This window comes from Zingiber officinale, chromosome 3A, assembly GCF_018446385.1.
Source record: "Zingiber officinale cultivar Zhangliang chromosome 3A, Zo_v1.1, whole genome shotgun sequence".
NCBI classification, from domain to species: Eukaryota; Viridiplantae; Streptophyta; class Magnoliopsida; order Zingiberales; family Zingiberaceae; genus Zingiber; species Zingiber officinale.
This window is the reverse complement of record NC_055990.1, coordinates 144,646,180-144,667,277: the sequence shown is the minus strand read 5'-3', so window position 1 is coordinate 144,667,277 and position 21,098 is coordinate 144,646,180. Positions and strand designations below refer to the sequence as shown.

The window sequence follows — 21,098 nt, the reverse complement described above, 5'->3', positions numbered from 1 at the left end:
GTTTGCAAGTGTCTTGTACTTTGACTGGTTCCAGAATTTTGCTCTCAGGGTAGTTCACATTTTTATTGTTTTTTAAAGAAATTTGATATGGACAACTTTCTTGGGGGCCTTTGCTAATATTTTACCTCATTTACTGGATGTTTTTCAATTTTCACCAATGTAACCAATGTAACAGGAGACTTGGAGAAGAAATACTACAAGTGTTCAAGTCAATGTCACATTTAAATGCGGTATTGTTGGATATTGTTGGAGAATTGCTAGTCCAGTTTATGCGGAGAACATTGTGAACGAGGAAGTGGACTGTTTAACTAGCCCTTTTTGGTTCTCATACCTCAAAGAGGTTGAGGGTATTAGGGTTTAGGGTTATGTTAGGTTGTTGATTGTGTTATGCGAATATTCTATGAATCTATCTATTAAATTATTATGCTACAGAAAGAACAACCTGAAACTATTGCCGAAATTATGCCCATTAATAATTAATCTATGCAATACTGCATACAAGATGATATTATCTTGGTCTAAGAGCTGTGCACTTCTTCAGCTGACTGAAATGAGATGCAAGGATGTGATGGCGAAGGTAGATATAGACGGAAAAGCTCATGCTAAGTTGAATTTGTACTTCATCTAAGATACTTCAAATGAGGCTGGGATACTAGAGATTTGAGCAACTGCTCATGGGTTCCATCACGTAGGCTTTGTTCCAAATATTTATGGAATGGCAAATGGACTTTTAGCTTTCCAGCTTCTAGGGTCCTATAGGAAGCCTTTGAACCCAAGATCTGGAAAACTCCTGTTTCTGTCGATCCTTATGGACCGAGCAGAGTATAGAATTAAGGAAGATTTTGCTTGTAGAATTGGAATGGAGAAAGGCGCTCTTTCACCGATTACAAAATGATCGGTTAGTAACACATTGATGTGGGCAATCAACTTAATAGGAGTGTTGCTCAACACATCGATAATGATAAGTGGAGGTACGCCATACAACCTTTTGCTTCCCATTTGTCATTGCCATTATAGGCCTTCCACACGAAGTAACATTTGGACAACTTTACAATCTCATGCGAATTACTAGACGCAATGACTCATTGTTCCTTCGGCTGCGAAGTCTACTAGTCGTAGCATAAACAAAAGGGTTACGACAAATGTAGAATGAATAAAAAAAAAACAACATCAAGTATTACATTGTGCCTGGCTACAAGAAGACCGGGGCCGTAAAATCCAATAAAGACAGGTCAAACATCAAGTAGCATTTTGTAACTTATTCCTCTTAGGTTATATGCTTGGTTAATATATATGCTTAGAACTTGTAAAGACAGGTCAAACATTAATATGCTTGGTTAATATATCCATCTACAGCACTCCCGCTTTTTCCTCTAAATATGATTTTCATTTAGCACAGAACTAATGCCAATTTTTTTATTTTGATGCAGTGTTTAAAGAGCTTGAGTAGAAGTTGGCCCTAAAGAAAACTTGTCAGTTACGATATAAACACACTTACGGTATGAATTACATGTATATATAACATTGACATATTATTTAGTACGAGATTTACATGTATGAAAGTTTTCATACAAAATTTCTTGATTGCCTACAACCCCAGGTGTGTTGGTGACAAGTTGAAGAAGATGGCTCTAAGAGTGATAGCTGAAAGCCTTTCAGAAGAAGAGATTGCTGGACTTAAAGAAGCAATTCCATGCGATGGACACCAACAACAGGGGTTAGTCAATGATGAGGTTTTGTAAAACTTGTGTGTTTGAAAAATTATTGTCATGAAGTTAAGGATAACTTGTATGATACAAATTTAATTTGTGGATCAATATGTATACATTTTGTTTGTATAATATAAAGTTTTATTTATTTGTTAAATAGTCTTATTATAAAAATGATTGTGGTTGTGGATATTCAATTATATGTAAATTTTGAGTATTTTTATAATTTTGCTATTTAAAAAACACTATTTTTTATAAATTTAAAAAGACAATGTTTTTAAGTAATAAAAGACAACGCTTAAAAAACAATGTCTTTGAGACCAACCACAACGCTTTAAAGCGTTGTCTTTGATATGTGCATTTTTACAACAGCATCTTTAACAACGCTTTTTAAGAACGAATAGACAACGCTTAAAAAGCGTTGTCTTTGTGACCAACCACAACGCTTTTAAAGCGTTGTCTTTGATATGTGCATTTTTACAACAGCATCTATAACAACGCTTTTTAAGACGAAAAGACAACGCTTAAAAAGCGTTGTCTTTGTGACCAACCACAACGCTTTTAAAGCGTTGTCTTTGATATGACTTTCTACAACACCATCTACAACATCACTTTTTAAGTACATACGACAACGCCAAAAAAGCGTTGTTGTTTAGCTTTTTTCTTGTAGTGGATGGTTTTGATATTCTTCTTTCATATGTCAAATCATTTTGCACAAGATTGGATGTTGATATACCGGAGATGAGTGCTCGATATAAGCATTCTAGTCGTTCATGCCAGCAAAAGGATGCCATCACAGTTGAGCATCACTTTCATTATGATATATTTAATGCTGCAATAGATTTTCAATTGGAAGAGTTAAACTCTAGATTCAGTGATGAGACAGTAGAACTTCTTATGCTTAGCTCTGCTTTGGATCCAAAAGATAATTTTAATCGGTTCAACATTGATAATATTTGTAATCTCGCTCAGAAGTATTATCCTGAGGACTTCAGTGAACATGAAATCCATAATTTGAGATGTCAGCTACAACATTATGAGCTCGATGTGGTTTGTCATAAAAATTTTCAAAAAATGTCCACTATCTCAGAATTGTGTCAAGGGTTATTTGAAACAAAAAAATTACAGTACTATAATTTGATCGACAAGTTGATTCGTCTAATTTTAACTTTGCATGTTTCTACGGCAACGACAGAACGTGCATTTTCAGGTATGAAGCATGTTAAAATAGTTCTTCGTAATAGAATGGGAGAGGATTTTCTAACCGATTCTATGATTATCTACATTGAAAGAGAGTTTGCTTCAAGTATTGATTCAGATTCTATCATTGATGAATATTATACTTTGAAGAATTGTAGAGCACAACTTCGATAATGTGTATGTATATATGGATCATAAAATAATTTTTTTACTTTGTGAGTTATATGTGCTAATTAATTTTTTTCTATTTTTATTTAAGAAGTTGATGATGTGAAAGTTCTTCTAACTGAAAATTGTAGCTGGAGCGCAATTCAAGTGGTTAGTTGATTAGATACATTTTCATGTTTATCCCATTACTTGTTATATATTTCATTGGTTACTCAACCTTTCAAGACTTTTTATTTGTTTGTGTTTGCTACACCTAATATTTTGGATTAATGAAGCGAGATTAGTTTTCCTTTTTATGTTATTGAACTTTATACTGCTAACATTTTATACTTGTCCTCTCATGTTTTGCAAGATTCGACCTACAAATACTTCGAGGTCATTACTGTTGATGCAGCTCATAGTATCATTATCCGCAATGACCCAAGGATTAACTCCAGAGTTACCAACTTGCTTTTATAGTTACCTTTTGTCTAGAATTTGATGTGATTTCAACTCAGAAATTTAGTTACCTATTTGATGTGCTTGTCTAGTCCATAAGTTTTGTGATTATACTCAAATTTAGACTTCTATAAATCTTTTAATAATTTATATTTTGTTATATTTTTAGTATCTATCATTTTCCTATCTAGTTGATGAATGAGACAATGAGTGTAGTTGTTCTATATGTCTTGTAAAAATTAGTTTCTAAAATATTTTTGTGGGATAATATTATATGTTTTTCTTAATATTTTTTTAAAAAATATTAAGAAACTTAATGACGGATATTAAATTTCATCACTAAACAACGGATATTAAATTTTACAGCTAAATTTAACGATGAAATAAAATTTTCTTTACAAAATGCATTAGCGATCAAAATTGTTATGACATATTAGTTTCTAATAATTATTTGTTCATATCTAATGCATATAAATAATTTTATTTTTCGTTAAAATTTTTTAGCCCGGATAGATTATAATTCCTAGCTCCGCCATTGCTTGTTCAGAGTGTAGTCGAGGAAATATCACATGGACAATATCGTTGAACTGGAGAGACATTTTGGTTTATTAACAATTGAATACAGGAAACGAGCTCAGTTCCATCTTGATCAATACAGAAAGCGTTACCCATCTGGCATTAGTGCGTGCAAGGTCATGGCCGACAACTGACGTATACTCCTTGAAGTATTGAGGGACCGAGAAACCAAGAAACACCGAGAGCCCCAGGATGAACAGCACCCTAAAATTGTTGACGCTGCAGAACTGAAGGTAGCCAAGACCTGCAGCTCCTGTTAGATCATATAAACAAATTCGGTGCAAGGAAAAAGAAAAAAGAAAAAAATTTGCAAATTATAGTGATGAGACATATATGTAGAGAAAAGGCACTACAAAGCTGCAACAATTGGCGTCGGAATGGATGCGAAAACAGCTCCAAATTTACCTTCAAAAATCAAATTTTGTCGACAGGGCTTAAAAGTTATCAGCGAGAAATCGCATACGAAAGCAAAGTCTAGTGACTCACTGAGAATAGAGAAGAAAATCATGAAGCCTGCAGATATTTGAACAACTCTTCGACTGCCAACACGAGTTAATGCTAACAGAGCAGCATTTTCACTGCATCAAGAAATAGTGTTAGGTAATCAGTTCATCAGTCTAAAATTTACGCATAATCTTCATTAAGATCGTGTGAATCTATGGCCTTACGGGGACACAGTGGAACCATTTGCCATCCCAAATATTCCATCCAACAATATTCCAACTCCTTGGAATTAAACAAACAAGTCGTAACTAGTGTCGCATCTTTCATAAATTTCATAAGGTGTAATTGTTAGTTTCAATGCGATAGTATAGATGCTCTCAGGGCATAATGCGCTAATAGCAAGTAGGACGTTTATGGGGCTACGGTCAAGCATAAGGCCGTCAAATTATTACTTAGGTATCTATGATATGAACTATAATGTATTTTTAGAGATTTTTTTTTAAACAGGATACATAAACATGGGATACTGAACTTGTGGACCATCCACCACAAGCGTTTCTTGATTTACTTTGACAATATATGAAAAACTTATGTAGAGATAGGTCGTCCTAAATTTGATATTACCTAATGTAATATGATAATAAAAAGTAGAACATATATTTATACAACGAGAGTTTAAATTTTTCGTAGGATATATCATATGCCTATAATATTTGAATCACTCATGATACCGTACCGTCCATCATAATCCATATGCACTTTTCGAATTTACTTTACTGGACGATAAAAAATTGACTGAACCGGTCACGGATTAATCTATTGGAAAAGATCTATACTTAAATTATCAAAAAAATATTGATTATTTTTATTATCAATGTTCTATTTTTAAAAAAATTATAAAATACATTTTTTTTGTTTAAAAATATTCTTTTTTATTTTTTTTTTTAAAAACGGCTACAACTAGAATAACTTTAACTAAAATTACTTTAAATATTTTTTTTATCAACTATTTCAAAATTAATCTACTTTATAATAATTTTGACTAATATGTTCCAATTATAGTAATTTTAATTCCAATAATATTTATCAAATTTTAATCAAGTTATACTAATTTTAATCAAATTAATTTTTTTATCAATATTTGAATAATTTTGAGTAATATTTAAATAATTTTAATTATAATAATTTTGAATGCATTACAACAATTTTAGAATAAACCCTCCTATGGTAAGCAAAAGGATGAGTTTCCCAAATAATGAGTGTTAAATTCTCATACACCATAAATAAATACCTACGGTGCTCAAATCACTCATGGTGATGATCGTCCCTATGATCCATCTATGCTTCTCAAATTTATTTCATGATCGATAAAAAAAACTTTAGTAAAATTAGACCAATCACCTCCAATTCCAAGTGAATGAAAAATAAAATACCTAAACACATTAACTTTCTCTGTAATAATATTAGAACAATAGTATTTTAGACCTAGAAAATAAAATAAACATCTTTTTATTTTTTTAAAAAAATGAGCATTTTTTTACAATAAAGGGCCCTTTATTTTTGCCGTTTTCTCAACATCCCTAGAAACTCGTCTCTTGTGATTTTACAGCTACACCCATAGACCCTCTCTCCTTTCTAGCTTCACTATTTCTATCATGTGTTTAGGGATCTTCTAAAAGGGAATGACAATTTTTTTTGGTGACACTTTTCATCTCCTTTCTACAAAAAAGAATGGGAAAAGAAGGAAAATGATCAAGGAAATTCTCAATAGAATTCAAATCTAACCTTAAATAAATTATTATTTTCAATATTTTCATCCATATATTTTAAATGTTCTTAACAAATTAAAAGAAAACTTATCAACTTTTAAAACATTTTTTCAATCTTTATCCTTTCCGTAGTAATTTGCGAGCTAAACAAATCATTATAAGTAGACTAACTTGATTTACTCTACTATTCCACTTCACCATGGCAAGCCAACCTACTCCATTCAATCACCTTAATTCATTTAATATCTTTGGCAAACTCAATTTGAGTAATTCAATCAATCAACTCCTTTGCCTAATTCTGTCTTTGCCCCTACAATCAACACAAGGCATCCTTTAAATTTATGGCCATGAATTGACTCCTCAACCATAGTGAACTTTCAGAGCCTTAGCCAATAGATAAGAATCAATTGAGTGAGTGGTCTATAATGAGATTGAACTTGATCTCTCTCTAACACCATTGTTTGTCCTTTCTAATCATTCCAATAAATTACCATTAGCACTTACATTGCCTTCGGAGTTGGGACAAATTGCCCAATGACCACCTGTTGAGTGGCTGTGTGTGATTCAATTGAATTCCATGAAAGGGAAAGGCCATGATTTCTGCAAGAGACACCACTGCCACAAATAATCATAATTAATGATAAAAAAAAATTAAAGGAAAAAATAATAATAATAATTGAGGTGGTGGATATTGATGATGTCTAGTAGCATCATTGATTGAGAGCCTTCTGCCCCTCCTTTCTGGTTAAAGCTGGACAAAGGAAACAAAGTCATTCAGAAATATGTTGAATTCCACTCAGTTTGTGTTCAGATGTAATTTAAAAGGGGAAAAAAGAAGAATGATCATTCTTCTTTTTTCTCTGAAGGTTTTTGAGTAGCATATTCGCATTCGACAGGGGCAATCCAAAGACCCAGGAGTATGAACAAGTGTACACACAGCAATAAACATGAAGAATAGACATTTGAAGGGTATATGTTCCAGCAAAGCTCCACTCCAGCAAACAAAATGAGTCTGGAAAAAAAAATTATATCAATCAAAAGCATTACGAGTCTATAACGAATGATCTTGCCGAGAACCAACCTTAGAGGTGTAGGGAAAGGCGATATCCACAAAAGGAAGGGCAAGGAGTAGAAGTACCTGAAACAGTAGAGAGATTTATTCTTAGAGTAAGAACTTAGTAGTATTTGTTTGCCTCAGCAAATACTCAGGTTGTGTATTTGTTGCAGAGATTATAGGTTGAAAATGACTCACCATGAGTAGAACTGGTAATGAAGGGACCGAGCACATACTATGCCAATGAAGTTCCCGGTAAACATAACAGAAGCAACATCTGGATGGATGTCAGCCCACTTGCATGTTCAGTCAAAGGAAACACAAGGTAAAACACTTGGTAAAAATTTAAAGCATACATGATTTGTTAAGAGTTTTGGTTCTTGGTTCATAGGAATGAAATCGTCGAATAGATATTAGTTTAGTGATAAGGCATCACTGACTTTGACCTTCAAGAGAATAAAAAGCCCTTCGCTCCTGCCAATCATAAATGTTGCAACTCTGAGCAACTATAGACAATGTAATTTGTAGATGTTATAAGCAAAACATTTTGTAAAATGATCCTTCCTGCACTTTAGATATTCTCAGAAAGTAACAGTTAATTTCAGATTAAAATGTTTCAGTCTTGTTAGAGAAAGGATGCATATTAGTAAACGAATACAAGAAGATCTGAATGAAAGGAGAAGAAACAAAGATTTAAGCACTCACTTGGACCACCTAAACTGTGCAAAAGTTGCAAGCAACATGAGATGAAGAACCAACAGAGCAATGGAAAACTCCTTTGATACGAATATCTGTTCTGGAACGAACTTGAAATTAACAGACCTGAAAAAATCATGATGTGGGAATTATGTGTATCTAACCCCATCAGTATCCTGAAACACGAGTACAAACATTAAAAGCATTTTTTTCCTATGTCTTGGAAGAAACTAGTGATTAAGATGTAGGAGCCCAAAACAATCTCCACAGATATTGACAAAAACCTGAGTATATCAGCCCATACAATATGCAATCTCCAGGACAAGAAAACATTCATTACCAGCCTAACATATTTGGGACCTAATATCAGTCAGTATGTACAAAAATGAAACTTTGTTTGCTATATCAAACAAAAAAGTTTTGAAAGAGATGAAAATTATTAAATATTATTTGGCAAAACAAACATTCACTTTCTACACTATTTTTTTAATAAAAATAAAAAATATTTGATTTAAAATATTCATTTTCATAGTAAAACTAATGTAAACAATAGAAAAGCTTGCCTAACTCCATTATTATATAAATATATCTACAAAATACAACAAATTAATAGTACCAAAGAAATTAACCAATTATCAACACCCAAAATTATATTAATTAGATAAAATAATTATCCTGATCTTAAATAATCATTTGTTATCATTAAATAATTTAGTATTAAGAGATAATGACTTAGATTATAAATGAAATGGAAAGTACAAATTTATGTGAAAATATGTAAGGGTGAAATATATATAAAAAATAATTAAAAATCTATGATTATGAGGGTAGTGTAAAATTTTATATCAATTTTTGGGCTAATGGCGAAATTATACAATTGTAAACTACGTATAGGGCTGTAAATGAACCAAGCGTTCGTGAACAAGTTTAGTGTTCGGCTTGGTAAAAGGTTGTTTATGTTCGTTCAATATAAAAAATAAAAAATAAAAAAATATAGCTCAGTGCACGAAGCTCCCGTCATGCGGGGTCCCGGGAAAGGATCCATTGTACGCAGTCTTACCCTGCTTTTTGCAAAATGTTGTTTCCAGGATTCGAACCTGTGACCTTTTGGTCACATGGCAACAACTTTATCGTTGTGCCAAGGCTCCCCTTCTTTATGCTCGTTCAATATACATAAGATTAATTAAACAAACAAGCTTGAATAGCACGTTAAGCTAAACAAACAAGCTTGAACACATATGTATTCAGCTCATTAATGTTCATGAACACCGTTCGTGAATAATGTTCACAAACCATATTTATTAATAAAACTCTTTTCAATATACTAAATAAATAATAAAATAAAATAAATAAATAAATAAATTTAAATTATCAAGCTCAATAACCAATCAAACAATTAAAAGTTTCAAACAATCAAACAAGCTTGAATTGAGAGCTTGATAACATCTAAACGAACCAAGCTCAAGCCAAGCTTGAATTGAGAGCTTGATAACATCTAAACAAACCAAGCTCAAACTCATTAAAAATAAACCAAATTAAGCTTGAACACTCATTTCAAAAGCTTGGTTCATTTTAAGCTCGGTTCATTTTAAGCTCGGCTCGGCTCGGTTACCTTATCAAACAAGTTTGAACATCCCAAAGTTTGGCCCGGCTCGGCTTGTTTACAGCCCTAACTACATAGTGTTTATGTCTTACCTGTATTCGTCTATTAAGGTGGTGTCCTAGATTCTACAAGTTGTAACTTAGCATAGGAATATGTTATAAAGAAAGTATAAATTTATTCTTTAGGACAATCAATTATATTGGAAATATCTAAGGTTGTCAAGATTGAATGTGCACCAGAAATGAATGAAGACGCGTCCAAGGTTAAAGGCTCTTGATATGTACTCAACTGGATATGTCAGCAAGAAAGGTAAGCCCAATATGATCTGCAAATTCACCATTTAATTGTTAAGAAGAGAAATGTAAATCCATAAGTGGTTTGGTAAGCATTGAGTTGAAAGAGCATCAAACTCTTAAAAACCAGAGTTCAAGTGACTAAATTATTATTTTATAAAGACATGAAGGCATAAAATAATAAATAAGTATAGATAAATCTAGAAACTAAGCATTGTTGAGGTGCTAGAACTATAAGGAACACCAAAGGCTGGTTTAAGTCAAACTAATTGCACCAATATCACCAAATTATCACTATACAACTAAGGTCATATATGGGCTGACTCTTATTGACAAAAAGGATTCAAATAGAACTGAATACAACAACAACAACAACCCAGCATTTTTCCACTAGGTGGGGTCGGCTGTATGAATCCTTTTACGCCATTGAGCTCTATCTCCTATTATATCATCATCTATATTTAAATATATTTTATCTTGTTTTATTGTTGCTAACCAAGTCTTTTTTGGTCTTCCTCTTCCTCGTTTGATATGCATATTTATCATAGTTTCATATCGCCTAACTGGAGCATTTATTGGTCGTCTAAGTACATGTCCGTATCATCTTAAACGTGTCTCTCGGAGTTTTCCCTCAATAGATGCAACTCCGACTTTCTCTCTAATGCTCTCATTTCTTATTTTGTCCATCTTTGTATGTCCACACATCCACCTTAACATCCTCATCTCTGCAACTCTCATCTTCTGCTCGTGTGCTCGAGTCATAGCCATATAACATAGCAGGTCTAACTGCGGTTTTATAGAACTTACCTTTAAATTTATGAGGTACTTTACGGTCACATAAAACACTCGACGCTCCCCTCCATTTCACCCATCCTGCTTGTATTCTATGTAAGACATCTCTCTCAATCCCTCCATCATTTTGCAAAAATGATCCTAAATATTTAAATCTCTCGGTTCCGGGCAACTCGTCCTCTCCTATCTTAACAATTGTTTCATTACTTCTAATATTGATAAACTTAAATTCCATATATTCTGTCTTTAATCTACTAAGCTTAAAGCCTTTCCCTTCTAGTGTTTCCCTCCAAGATTCTAGTTTAGTATTTACTCCTTCACGTGTTTCATCTACCAAAATAATATCATCTGCAAACAACATGCACATGTCATAGTAAATTCGTCCATAATTAGTGTAAAAAGATAGGGACTTAGAGCTGATCCTTGATGTAACCCTATCTTTATTGGAAATGCTTCAGTTACTCCGCCTGAAGTCTTTACTCTGGTCGTTACATCCTCATACATATCCTTAATTAGTTCAATATATGTTACGCTAACACCTCTCTTTTCTAAAATTCGCCATATAATTTCTCTTGGGACTCTATCATACGTTTTTTCTAAGTCAATGAATACCATGTGTAGATCTTGTTTTTGCTCCCGATATTTTTCAATTAATTGTCTAAGAAGATGTATAACTTCTATTGTCGACCTTCCAGGCATGAACCCAAATTGATTTTCTGTCACTGTGGTCTCCTTCCTTAATCTTTTTTCTATTACTTTTTCCCAAAGTTTCATAGTATGACTCATTAGTTTAATACCTCTATAGTTTGCACAATTTTGTACGTCTCCCTTATTCTTATATAAGGGAACTAGAGTATTTATCCTCCATTGATCAGGCATTTTTTTCGTTTTCAATATCATGTTAAATAATTTTGTAAGCCATTCAATACCTTGTTTCCCTAAGCACTTCCACATCTCTATCGGAATATCATCTGGTCCAACGGCTTTTCCATTGTGCATCTCATTTAAAGTTTGTTTTACTTCTGAAGTTTGAATTCTACGATAAAAATTAAAATTTCGATGCTCATTTGACCTAATTAAATTACCCAAGTTAAGTTGGTCTCCTAAACCTTCATTAAAAAGTTGATGAAAATACCTCTTCCACCGCTCTTTTATTTCTCCATCGCTTACTAATACCCTATTACATTCATTTTTAATACATTTTATTTGACTAAGATCTCTTGTTTTTCTTTCTCTCACTTTAGCTATTCTATAAATGTCTCTTTCCCCTTCCTTTGTATCCAATTTTTGATATAACCGTTCAAAAGTTTCATTTTTTGCTTCACTCACCACTTTCTTAGCTTCTTTTTTGGCTATTGTATATTTTTTTAAGTTTTCCTCATTCTTACAAATATATAATTCCTTATAAGAAATTCGTTTTTCCTTCACTTTCTCTTGTACTTTCTCATTCCACCACCAAGATGCTTTACTTAGCAGTGCATGCCCCTTTGACTCACCGAGGATACTCTTAGCTACTATTTTTAACTTTGATACCATCTTATCCCATGTTGTATTAGAGTCATCATATATTTCACCTAATGCTTGTACTTCTATCTTCTCCTTAAATATATGTTGCTTCCCATCCTTTAACTTCCACCATTTAATTCTAGGAATTGTATATATTTTCTTTCTATTGATACTATATTTAAGGCGTATATCCAACACTACTACACTATGTTGGGTAGTTAAGCTTTCTCCAGGGATGACTTTACAATCTTTACAAATCTTTCTATCCTTCTTCCTAACCATAAGAAAGTCAATTTGCGATTTATTATTCCCACTTTTGAATGTGACTAAGTGTTCTTCTCTTTTCTTAAAAAACGTATTAGCTAATATAAGGTCATATGCTATCGCAAAATCTAATATAATTTTCCCTTCCTCATTCCTCGTTCCAAACCCATAGCTCCCATGTACTCTCTCATATTCCTCATTTTTCACTCCGACATGCCCATTTAGATCACCTCCTATTAAAATCCTTTCATTTGGTGAAATATTTTGTAATATTTCATCTAAGTCCTCCCAAAACCTTAATTTGGTAGCTTCATCTAATCCTACTTGTGGTGCATATACGCTAATTATGTTCATAGTTTCTTTCGCCACTATTATCTTAAGGGCTATAATTCTATCCCCTTTTCTAACTACTCATACAACTTCATCCTTTAACAAACTATCTACAATAATACCCACTCCATTTCTTGTTTTACTCTTTCCAGTGCACCATAACTTAAAACCCGAGTTCTCTATCATCTTTGCCTTCTCACCTGTCCATTTTGTCTCTTGTACACACAAAATATTAATTTTTCTCCTAATCATCATATCTATTACCTCCATTGATTTACCAGTGAGAGTTCCTATGTTCCAAATCTTAGATTATTAGTTTTCCTATCATATTTGTTCTTATCTAACCTATGGTGTGAGAACTCTTACCTATTTAACACTACACCCAAGTTCTTATGGAGATGTAGCGGTCCTTGCTGAGACGTTACAGTCGGACCCTGTAACGCGAACTCTTGCATATTTATCACTACACCCGAGTTCTGGAGATGTAGCGGTCCTTTCCGAGACGTTACAGTCGGACCCTGCAACGCGTTCCTTCCGGGGAACAACCTAGCATTAGCACAATAGTTTAATGGATTCATTCATGAAATATTTGCCATAGTTTGACGCTGGCTGGCAACCTAACGCAACCCTCCTCCTTTATCCGGGCTTGGGACCGGCCATGACCGATCATCATGGGCTATTCAAATAGAACTGAATAGCTATTAATAAATAACTAATTCATCACTATGAAAATGATCTCAATGAAAAAACTGTTTCTTTGTAGAAGATTGGTTATCTTTCTTCTCTATCAACAAGCATGCATCTTTCGACATGAAATTGGACAGAAAACTCACATGACGCCAGAAAATTAACCGCAAGGTGATGAGTTATCATAGTTAAGATGCGATTTGAACCTAACATATCCATTTAGTTCAGTTCTAGGCCTAGTTTGCCACAACTGTATAATATAAATTCGCAATATCATCTGAAACAAGCACAACTTGAGTGAAATTGATTTATCAACTTCTACCTTAGACTTATACAACTGGAATACAAATCAAGCAAACAAAGTAATATATATCAGGGCTTAAAACAATAAAGGTTTTGTAATTTAATGCATAAATGACAAAAGAAATAGAGAGAAAATTTCAGTTTTCGCAAGGATTAACATCCACAAAGAAAATGGAAGATGAGAAACAAATTCTTAGCTCCCTTTCCTTACAGATTTAGATATTGCATCAAAGTAACTTTATATGAAGAAGAGAGCATAAAATCTTAAACTGTAGTGAGCAACTTAGTATCAGATACATGTCAAATGTGACAATTCAGTTCATTCAAACAGTAAACAGAATACTAATGCCCAAATTTCCTTAGTGTGTAAACTGTAAAGGACTTTTCAAGGAGAGAGACAAATTAGGAAATATAAAATTTCACTAAAAAGTGAAACTTGATATGGATGAATTCAAGCCAATTCAAGAATACCAGTACAGGAAAGAGCAACATGAAAAAATTAAAAAAATATATTTCATGGAAGAGATTCCAATATTAAGTAAATTGTAATAATCCAAATTTTTAAAATGTGTAGAAGTAGAACAAGAAATTTACATTTTGAAGGATATGATAAAGAAAAACATGTAGATTCATAGACTGATACCTGCACTAGTGCAGCACCAAACAAGGTAGAAAAGACGCCCTTAATATCAAGAGCCTACAGCATGATACTCAAGTTAACAACAGAAAACTATCAATAAGCATCAACAGATTACAGATGGACCAAAATATCTAATAAATGGATCTTCAGTAGCATATTTGTATACCTTCAACATGAGCAGAAACAGGGGTGGTGCATAAAGAAGAACATTCATCTTAATTGCCACAGCTCCACTACAGAGACAAAAGGCAAATGTGAAAGATCAAAGCACAACCATCATAGTCATAAACCTCATTTACTATTGCTTATGATATTTGACAGATAAAAAAAGTGTGTACCTGTAAATAATCAAAGCCATATGCCATTTTTGACATAGAACCAAAGCTAGAGAAGCATGAAGCAAAGTCATTGCAAAACAGTCATTAAACAGACGAAGAACAAAAATGGAATGCACCCTCTTTGACAAACAAAGGAGACTGAAAGCCCACCATGGAAGCTGTCAAAATATTCAAAGATCAAAGGTGGCAATAAAAATATCATAGAGATGAAACTGCAGGCAATTATGTAAAATAGTCAGATGTGAGGAACTTATTTTATGATGCACAAAATCTAGTTTAATAATTATCCTTTGCATTCATCTGATCTAATAAGCACCTCCCATGGTTGCTATTCATATGATGGCTTTAATTTTGGAAGATATGTGAAGGGGAACCTTGGTGCATCGGTAAAATTATAACTTTATGACCTAAAGGCCACGGGTTCAAATCTTGGAAATAGCCTCTTGCAAAAAGTAGGGTAAGGCTGCGTACAATGGATCATTTCCCGGGACTCCGCATGAGGGGAGCTTCATGCACAGGGCTGGCCTTTTTAATTCATCTGATCTAAGTTTTTTCAAAGATCAATCAACAATGATTTCTATATAATATAACTGTGATTTATTTTATATGGTTGATACATATTTTCCACTAACCAGTACTGACAATGATACATAAATGCCAGCAAAGATGTCCCAATCTAGCTTGTGTCATAAATTTCAATGAAAAACAAGAAATGTAATGCTATTACTCTCATGGAGTATGCAAGACAATTTGTGCTACTAGTTAAAACAACAATAGGAACAATGACTCTATATAAGAAAAAAGGTTTAGTTAGAGACATCACCGAGCATAGAAGACATCCATACACTAAGACTAAGAAATGAAATAACATAAATATGCTGGTGCACAGAAAAAAGATTTAGTAGTTCAGCTACATAAGTCAGGTAAAAAAATACAAAAGTTCTTTGTATGAGACAGCCAAATTGAATTTCAGTAAATAAACCACAAACATATCAAAATTGTTATTATGAAGCACATGGACAAAAACAACAGAGAGGTAATAAAGACATAAGTAACTTCTTGTAATAAACTCTCAAGAGTTTCCATACCACGTCTGATTTTATATAGATGAAGAAAATAACCGCCAGATTTATTATATAAAGAACACCAAACAAGATCTGCAAGAGGTAAACAATGGTAAGAACATAAGTTATCAAACTAACATTTCATCATGTGTGTAAGAAGACCACAAGTGAACTTTTTAATAGCCCTTCTAATGGTACGTAAATAAGTAAAAGCCTGATCAGTTTGACGCCTGACAGAACTGAGAAAACAGAGTTTTTTTTTCACTTATTTTCCTAGGAAGATATTTTCATTGTTTATAGCTCCTAAAATAATTAGATATGGCAATTCGCATATCTCATAAGATTGCCGAAAGGCATGGATATCCCTATCACCATCATCAATCAATTATATTTATCCCAACTATTTAGGAGTGGCTGCATGAACCTTATCTCATCCTTGCATTGAACTCTATGCAAGACAACATCACCGACAATATTTAAATCTAATTAATTCATTTCTTATTGCATCGAACTGTATGCAAGATAACATCACCGGCAAGTGAACTTGCATTGAATATTCCATTCTTGTTAAATAATTGATCCAAGATATTCAAAACCTAAAGGAATTCTTATTCTTCCAGCCTAACTATTCCCTCAATTTTTTTCTTAAGTATATTGAACATAATTTATAATATCAAGGACCAAAAGAGAAAATGAGCTTAATGATAACTATAACTGCATGATCAATAATGTAAATAACAAATCTACATCTTAGAAGCACATCAATTCAAAAGAAAAAAAAAATGCAATTTCTCAGGTAACAATAACAGCTCTACATTATACATTCAATGTCCCTTTCTCCTACACTGAAGATTCAAACAGGATGAAGTCTACTTCTTAAGAATTCTCAATAACGTTATTATAAACATTCGCTTAACACATAAAAACTTTAACAATTATCAACATAGCCCAAATGCATCTTAGAAAACTAATTCAAAGCCATTAAAATGGAAGATAGCCTGGAAAAACCTTTTGCAGATTCACTGGCATCTCACCTGCGCAGGAAAGACTTCTCCTCCAGTCAGAAATTTGATGCCAGAATAGACATAGAGAAACCCAGCTGGATAAACCAATGGGCCTGTGTCCCCCTTCAGTTTGGTGTAATCCCTCTCTCCTCCAAGGAACCCATCTACCTGTCATTACAAAGGATACTACTAAGCTTGAAAAATTATATTTTTTATTCTATGTCGAGTAAGAACACAGCTTTAACCTAATAATTACAAAGAGTCAGTACCTGGGACATGTATGCATCCCAATCAATCTTCGTATCTGAGCAATGATTGCATAGTAGAAAGAAAGATAAAGCAACAACAATAGAAAAACTATGTAAAACGGGGCAAAAATGTGATTTTGCGGATCTCACAAGGGACGTAGGCGATGATCAGAGCGATCAGGACTGCATCGAGAACCAACAGCGCCGATGCAAATAGAGACTTTGAGATCCTGAAGCCCCCGACGGCTAGCGCCATGGGCCCGGCCACCCGCGTCGCACTTTCCCCCGTCCTCCGATCTCTTCGCTTTGGCGCCCGCCGTCTCTAGCAATATGCTTGCTAAACTGCAGTCGGATCGAACCAAAGTCAGTTGGGCTAATTTTACTGGTCGATCAATTTATTTAGATTCTTCACGTGCGCATCGGAAATTATCAATTTGTAGTTTGCTCCTCAAAATTTGCCAACCCTTCAATTTATTCCTTTTCCTCTTTTATTTTGCAAGATTGCTCCCACATTATTTTTGTAATTTTGACTAAATTTCTATATTGCAAAATAATTTTACTGATGAACATAAAATTGCATCCATTTTAATTTTTATAGATTTTTAAAATTACAATAATTCTTATCTGATTTTTGAAGACAAGAACATTCGCAGAATATCTATCCAAATAGATAAAGCTAGATGGATTTACTAGAACAAGAAAAATTGAAAATCATAATCTGTTCAAAATCAAGTAAATATTTTAAGAAGACAGATTCTAGCATATTCTTTCTAAAACTTATGAAAACGCTCAGGGTGTATTAGTTATCACGTATAATCTTAGTTATGTGATTATCAGATAATCATATAACCTTGATTATGAGGAATGAAATATAACATAATGTTATTTGATTTAATTTAGATAATATAATAAAACTTTTTTTTGTTTGTTTGAAGATTTTAGTATATAATCTAGTATGATATTTTTATCATATTATCTTTACTTTAATAAAGTATGATATTTTATTATATTAACCTTAGTTTAATAATGATAATATTATTATTAATAATGATGTATATAAATAAAATTGGATAACATTTTAATTGTTTATTATTATTTTAGGAATTTTTTTAGATAATTTAATTAGATTTTAATTAAATATATTCAATTTATCTGAATTTAATAAGGTTTTAATTAAAATAATAAAGTTAAAAAAAAAAAACTCTATATCTCCCTCTTCCCTCCGTCGCCTGCTCTCTCGCTCATGCGCCTACTCCTACTCTCGCCGTCGACTCCGGCTCCCGCCGCCTGCCGCCACCCCCCTCTCCCGCCCCCTGCTGCCACCTCCGGCCGCCATGTCTGCTCGCACCGCTTGCTCTCCCTCTCACGCCGTCGCTCACGATCCCGTCGCGCGCTCCGGCTCCCGTCGCCTGCCGCCACCCCCCTCTCCTACCCCCTGCTGTCACCTCCGGCCGTCATGCCTGCTCGCACCGCCTGCTCTCCCTCTCACGTCATCGCTCACGCTCCCGTCGCCTGTCGCCACCCCTCGCTCCCACCCCCCTGCTGCCACCTCCGGCTGTCATGCCCGCTCGCACCGCCTGCTCAGCTCCCACCATCCACTCCTGCTCCACCTCCTCAACACTTCCTGGTTGTTGATACGAGACCGCTCAGATCGACGAACTCGGCTCGCTCCGATCAAAGGTTAATTTGGGAATATTTTTTTGCTTAACCTCAGAAATCGGAAAAAACTAAGGCAGATGGAGATTTTTTGATTCTGGGTAATATGCCCAAATTGATGACGTGTAGGAATTGAAAAAAACTTTGAAATTTAAAAAAACCTTGAACCAAACACGGTTATCATAGATAACCATGTACAGATAATCAAAATTATCCATAATAATCCTGAATCAAATACGCCCTCATAGTAAAATGCCCAACCCTGAATGAGACCCAGATAGATATAGTCTGACTGCAACAACTTTCTAGCATAATTCTCTAGACAAAGTGGCATCCTCTAAAAGCATATTTATGGCATCTTGCCTTGGGGAAAGCAACTGCCTCGAATATCACATTTAGTTACAAGTTAAATATTTCCAAAAAAATATCATATGATTCACTTAAAAAAATAATTCTTTGACATCACAATCCATCCTTTGTATATAAATGCAGGTCATTCCGTCCCTTCACATGGATTTAATGATTAACAGATGAAATATTATCATCATGAGATTTAAAGTTCTAATTTTGATAAAGTCAAGATAAATACTTCTCTCATATGCTAGTCATTATTCCAAAGACTAGTGGTCACCTATAATTTACCTATCTCTTTCATATTAATCCTGGTCTTGGGACGAATTAACAGGAATACTGAGAACGAACATATTCACTTTTTATCACAATAAATACAGATTCTTTCACTCACGAGAATAGAAGTATCCAATAAAAAATAGAAGAACGAGCATACAGTGAAATAAGGACGCATGGAATTATACGTCATCTTTATTTGTCATGAGCCTCACAATTTGATAACATTTAATATAGTAAGTATAAAAAAAAATATTGAGATTCTTTATCTAAAGAAAATTTGAGAATATTTTCTCTTTTAAACCTCTTTCCATAAATAAATATTTTATTTTTTATCAAAATTATCCTAAATTCTTGGATTAAATATGTTCATATGTATCAAATATTGATATTTATTTGTATGTTCATCATCACAACAATTTTCAATATCTTTAATTTTATCAATTTCAATTTCATCCAAATCATTAAGATCTGTATTCTCTTCATTCTCATTTTCTACAAATTTCTCATTCTCATCACTTTCATTTTTTATAAATTCTTCATTTTCATCAATATTATTTTCAACAAAATCTTCATTTGCATTTGATTCGTTACTTGAAATATGAACTAAGCTTTCCATTATGTTATGTGATTCTTTACTAAAATATTTATTCAATGAACCTCTTAAGCTTTGGGTTATCTCCTCTTCTTTTTTCTTTTTTTTTGTCTTTTCTGATATCCAGAAAGTTGTTTCATGATGATAAATAATTATGAACAATAAACAATAAACAAAGAATAATAAAATCTGATATGGAGAATTTTTCTTCAATTCAAAATCCACTTATATAATATCTTACACGAGTATCTTGCAAGTTTATAAACAAAAAATACGACAATTCAATTATTTAGGAGTTGAAACCTTATTCGTGCAATTAAAGACACAAGTATATTAATCTAACTAGCCAAATGACATAAAAACTTAATTAATCTATTTATTTCATTTACTAGCCAAAAAAATCCATCTAAACAGAATAAACAACTAAAAGCCAAGGTTTTTTTAGAGTAAACCAATAAGAAAGTTCTTGTATCTCACAAAAAAAAATCATAAGATGCAAAAAAAAAACAATAGATACTTGCTAGACAAGTGCTACCAATCTCCTAAGTCACTCCTAGTAAGTGAGGATGGACAAATCATTAAATTGCACATTTCTCGAGAGAGAAATAGAATCAGATCTAATAAAATTATAAAACATAAGGATACTAAATTGATTTAAATTCTTTTAATCTATTATAATAAAATCAATTTATACATGGATCAAATAATCTTCATTTCCTCCCAAATGATATTCCAGATTACAATCAAAACCAAGGTACCCTACTGCCCTAGCATTAGGAAAAAAGGGAAGTGCATAAAATGGAAAAGAATTAAGTTATCCGTAGGATTCAGGAATATGCAAAATACATATGCAACTAAATTAACCAATCATAGAGTCCAGTTCATAACACTAAACACTATAACATAAAATGTACTTAAACAAATGCAACCTGAGGGTTCTTCATGTTAGCAGGAAATGTACTCGATTGATCCCGTTCGGAAGTTGAGTCAGACAGAGGCTGGCTGCGCTGTCGCCGGTGTTGACGGAAAATCGTTTAGACGCCTGGTTGATTCGGTACCCCCTGGAAAGGTTCCCACGGGCAGATGACGGGGGG

At 33.3% G+C, this 21,098-nt stretch overlaps 2 protein-coding genes and 1 pseudogene across 2 annotated transcripts; 1 reads left to right on the top strand and 2 right to left on the bottom strand.

Annotated features, from left to right (window-relative positions):
* Nucleotides 1-4,066: 4,066 nt before the first annotated feature.
* LOC122052625 (nucleobase-ascorbate transporter 6-like) lies at nt 4,067-5,379 on the bottom strand. Its single transcript, XM_042614240.1, has 3 exons — nt 4,760-5,379; nt 4,578-4,669; nt 4,067-4,344 (listed from the first exon to the last, which is right to left on the bottom strand). The coding sequence occupies exons 1-3, from the start codon at nt 4,783-4,785 to the stop codon at nt 4,124-4,126; spliced, it is 339 nt and encodes a 112-aa protein (XP_042470174.1). The 5' UTR covers nt 4,786-5,379; the 3' UTR covers nt 4,067-4,123.
* A 937-nt stretch (nt 5,380-6,316) lies between these two features.
* Nucleotides 6,317-17,495, bottom strand: LOC122052624 (annotated as a pseudogene).
* An 874-nt stretch (nt 17,496-18,369) lies between these two features.
* On the top strand, nt 18,370-18,918 carry LOC122050739 (WAS/WASL-interacting protein family member 3-like). Its single transcript, XM_042611622.1, has 2 exons — nt 18,370-18,806; nt 18,912-18,918. The coding sequence occupies exons 1-2, from the start codon at nt 18,370-18,372 to the stop codon at nt 18,916-18,918; spliced, it is 444 nt and encodes a 147-aa protein (XP_042467556.1).
* Nucleotides 18,919-21,098: the final 2,180 nt, after the last annotated feature.

What these genes read in the sequence shown, in the direction of transcription:
- LOC122052625 (XM_042614240.1), bottom strand. Translation starts at nt 4,785, where the DNA reads ATGGCAAATGGTTCCACTGTGTCCCC. An exon ending in AATGGTTCCACTGTGTCCCC is followed by an intron (nt 4,670 to 4,759) that starts GTAAGGCCATAG and finishes TTCTTGATGCAG; the next exon opens with TGAAAATGCTGCTCTGTTAG. An exon ending in GATTTTCTTCTCTATTCTCA is followed by an intron (nt 4,345 to 4,577) that starts GTGAGTCACTAG and finishes ATGATCTAACAG; the next exon opens with GAGCTGCAGGTCTTGGCTAC.
- LOC122050739 (XM_042611622.1), top strand. Translation starts at nt 18,370, where the DNA reads ATGCGCCTACTCCTACTCTCGCCGTCGACTCCGGCTCCCGCCGCCTGC.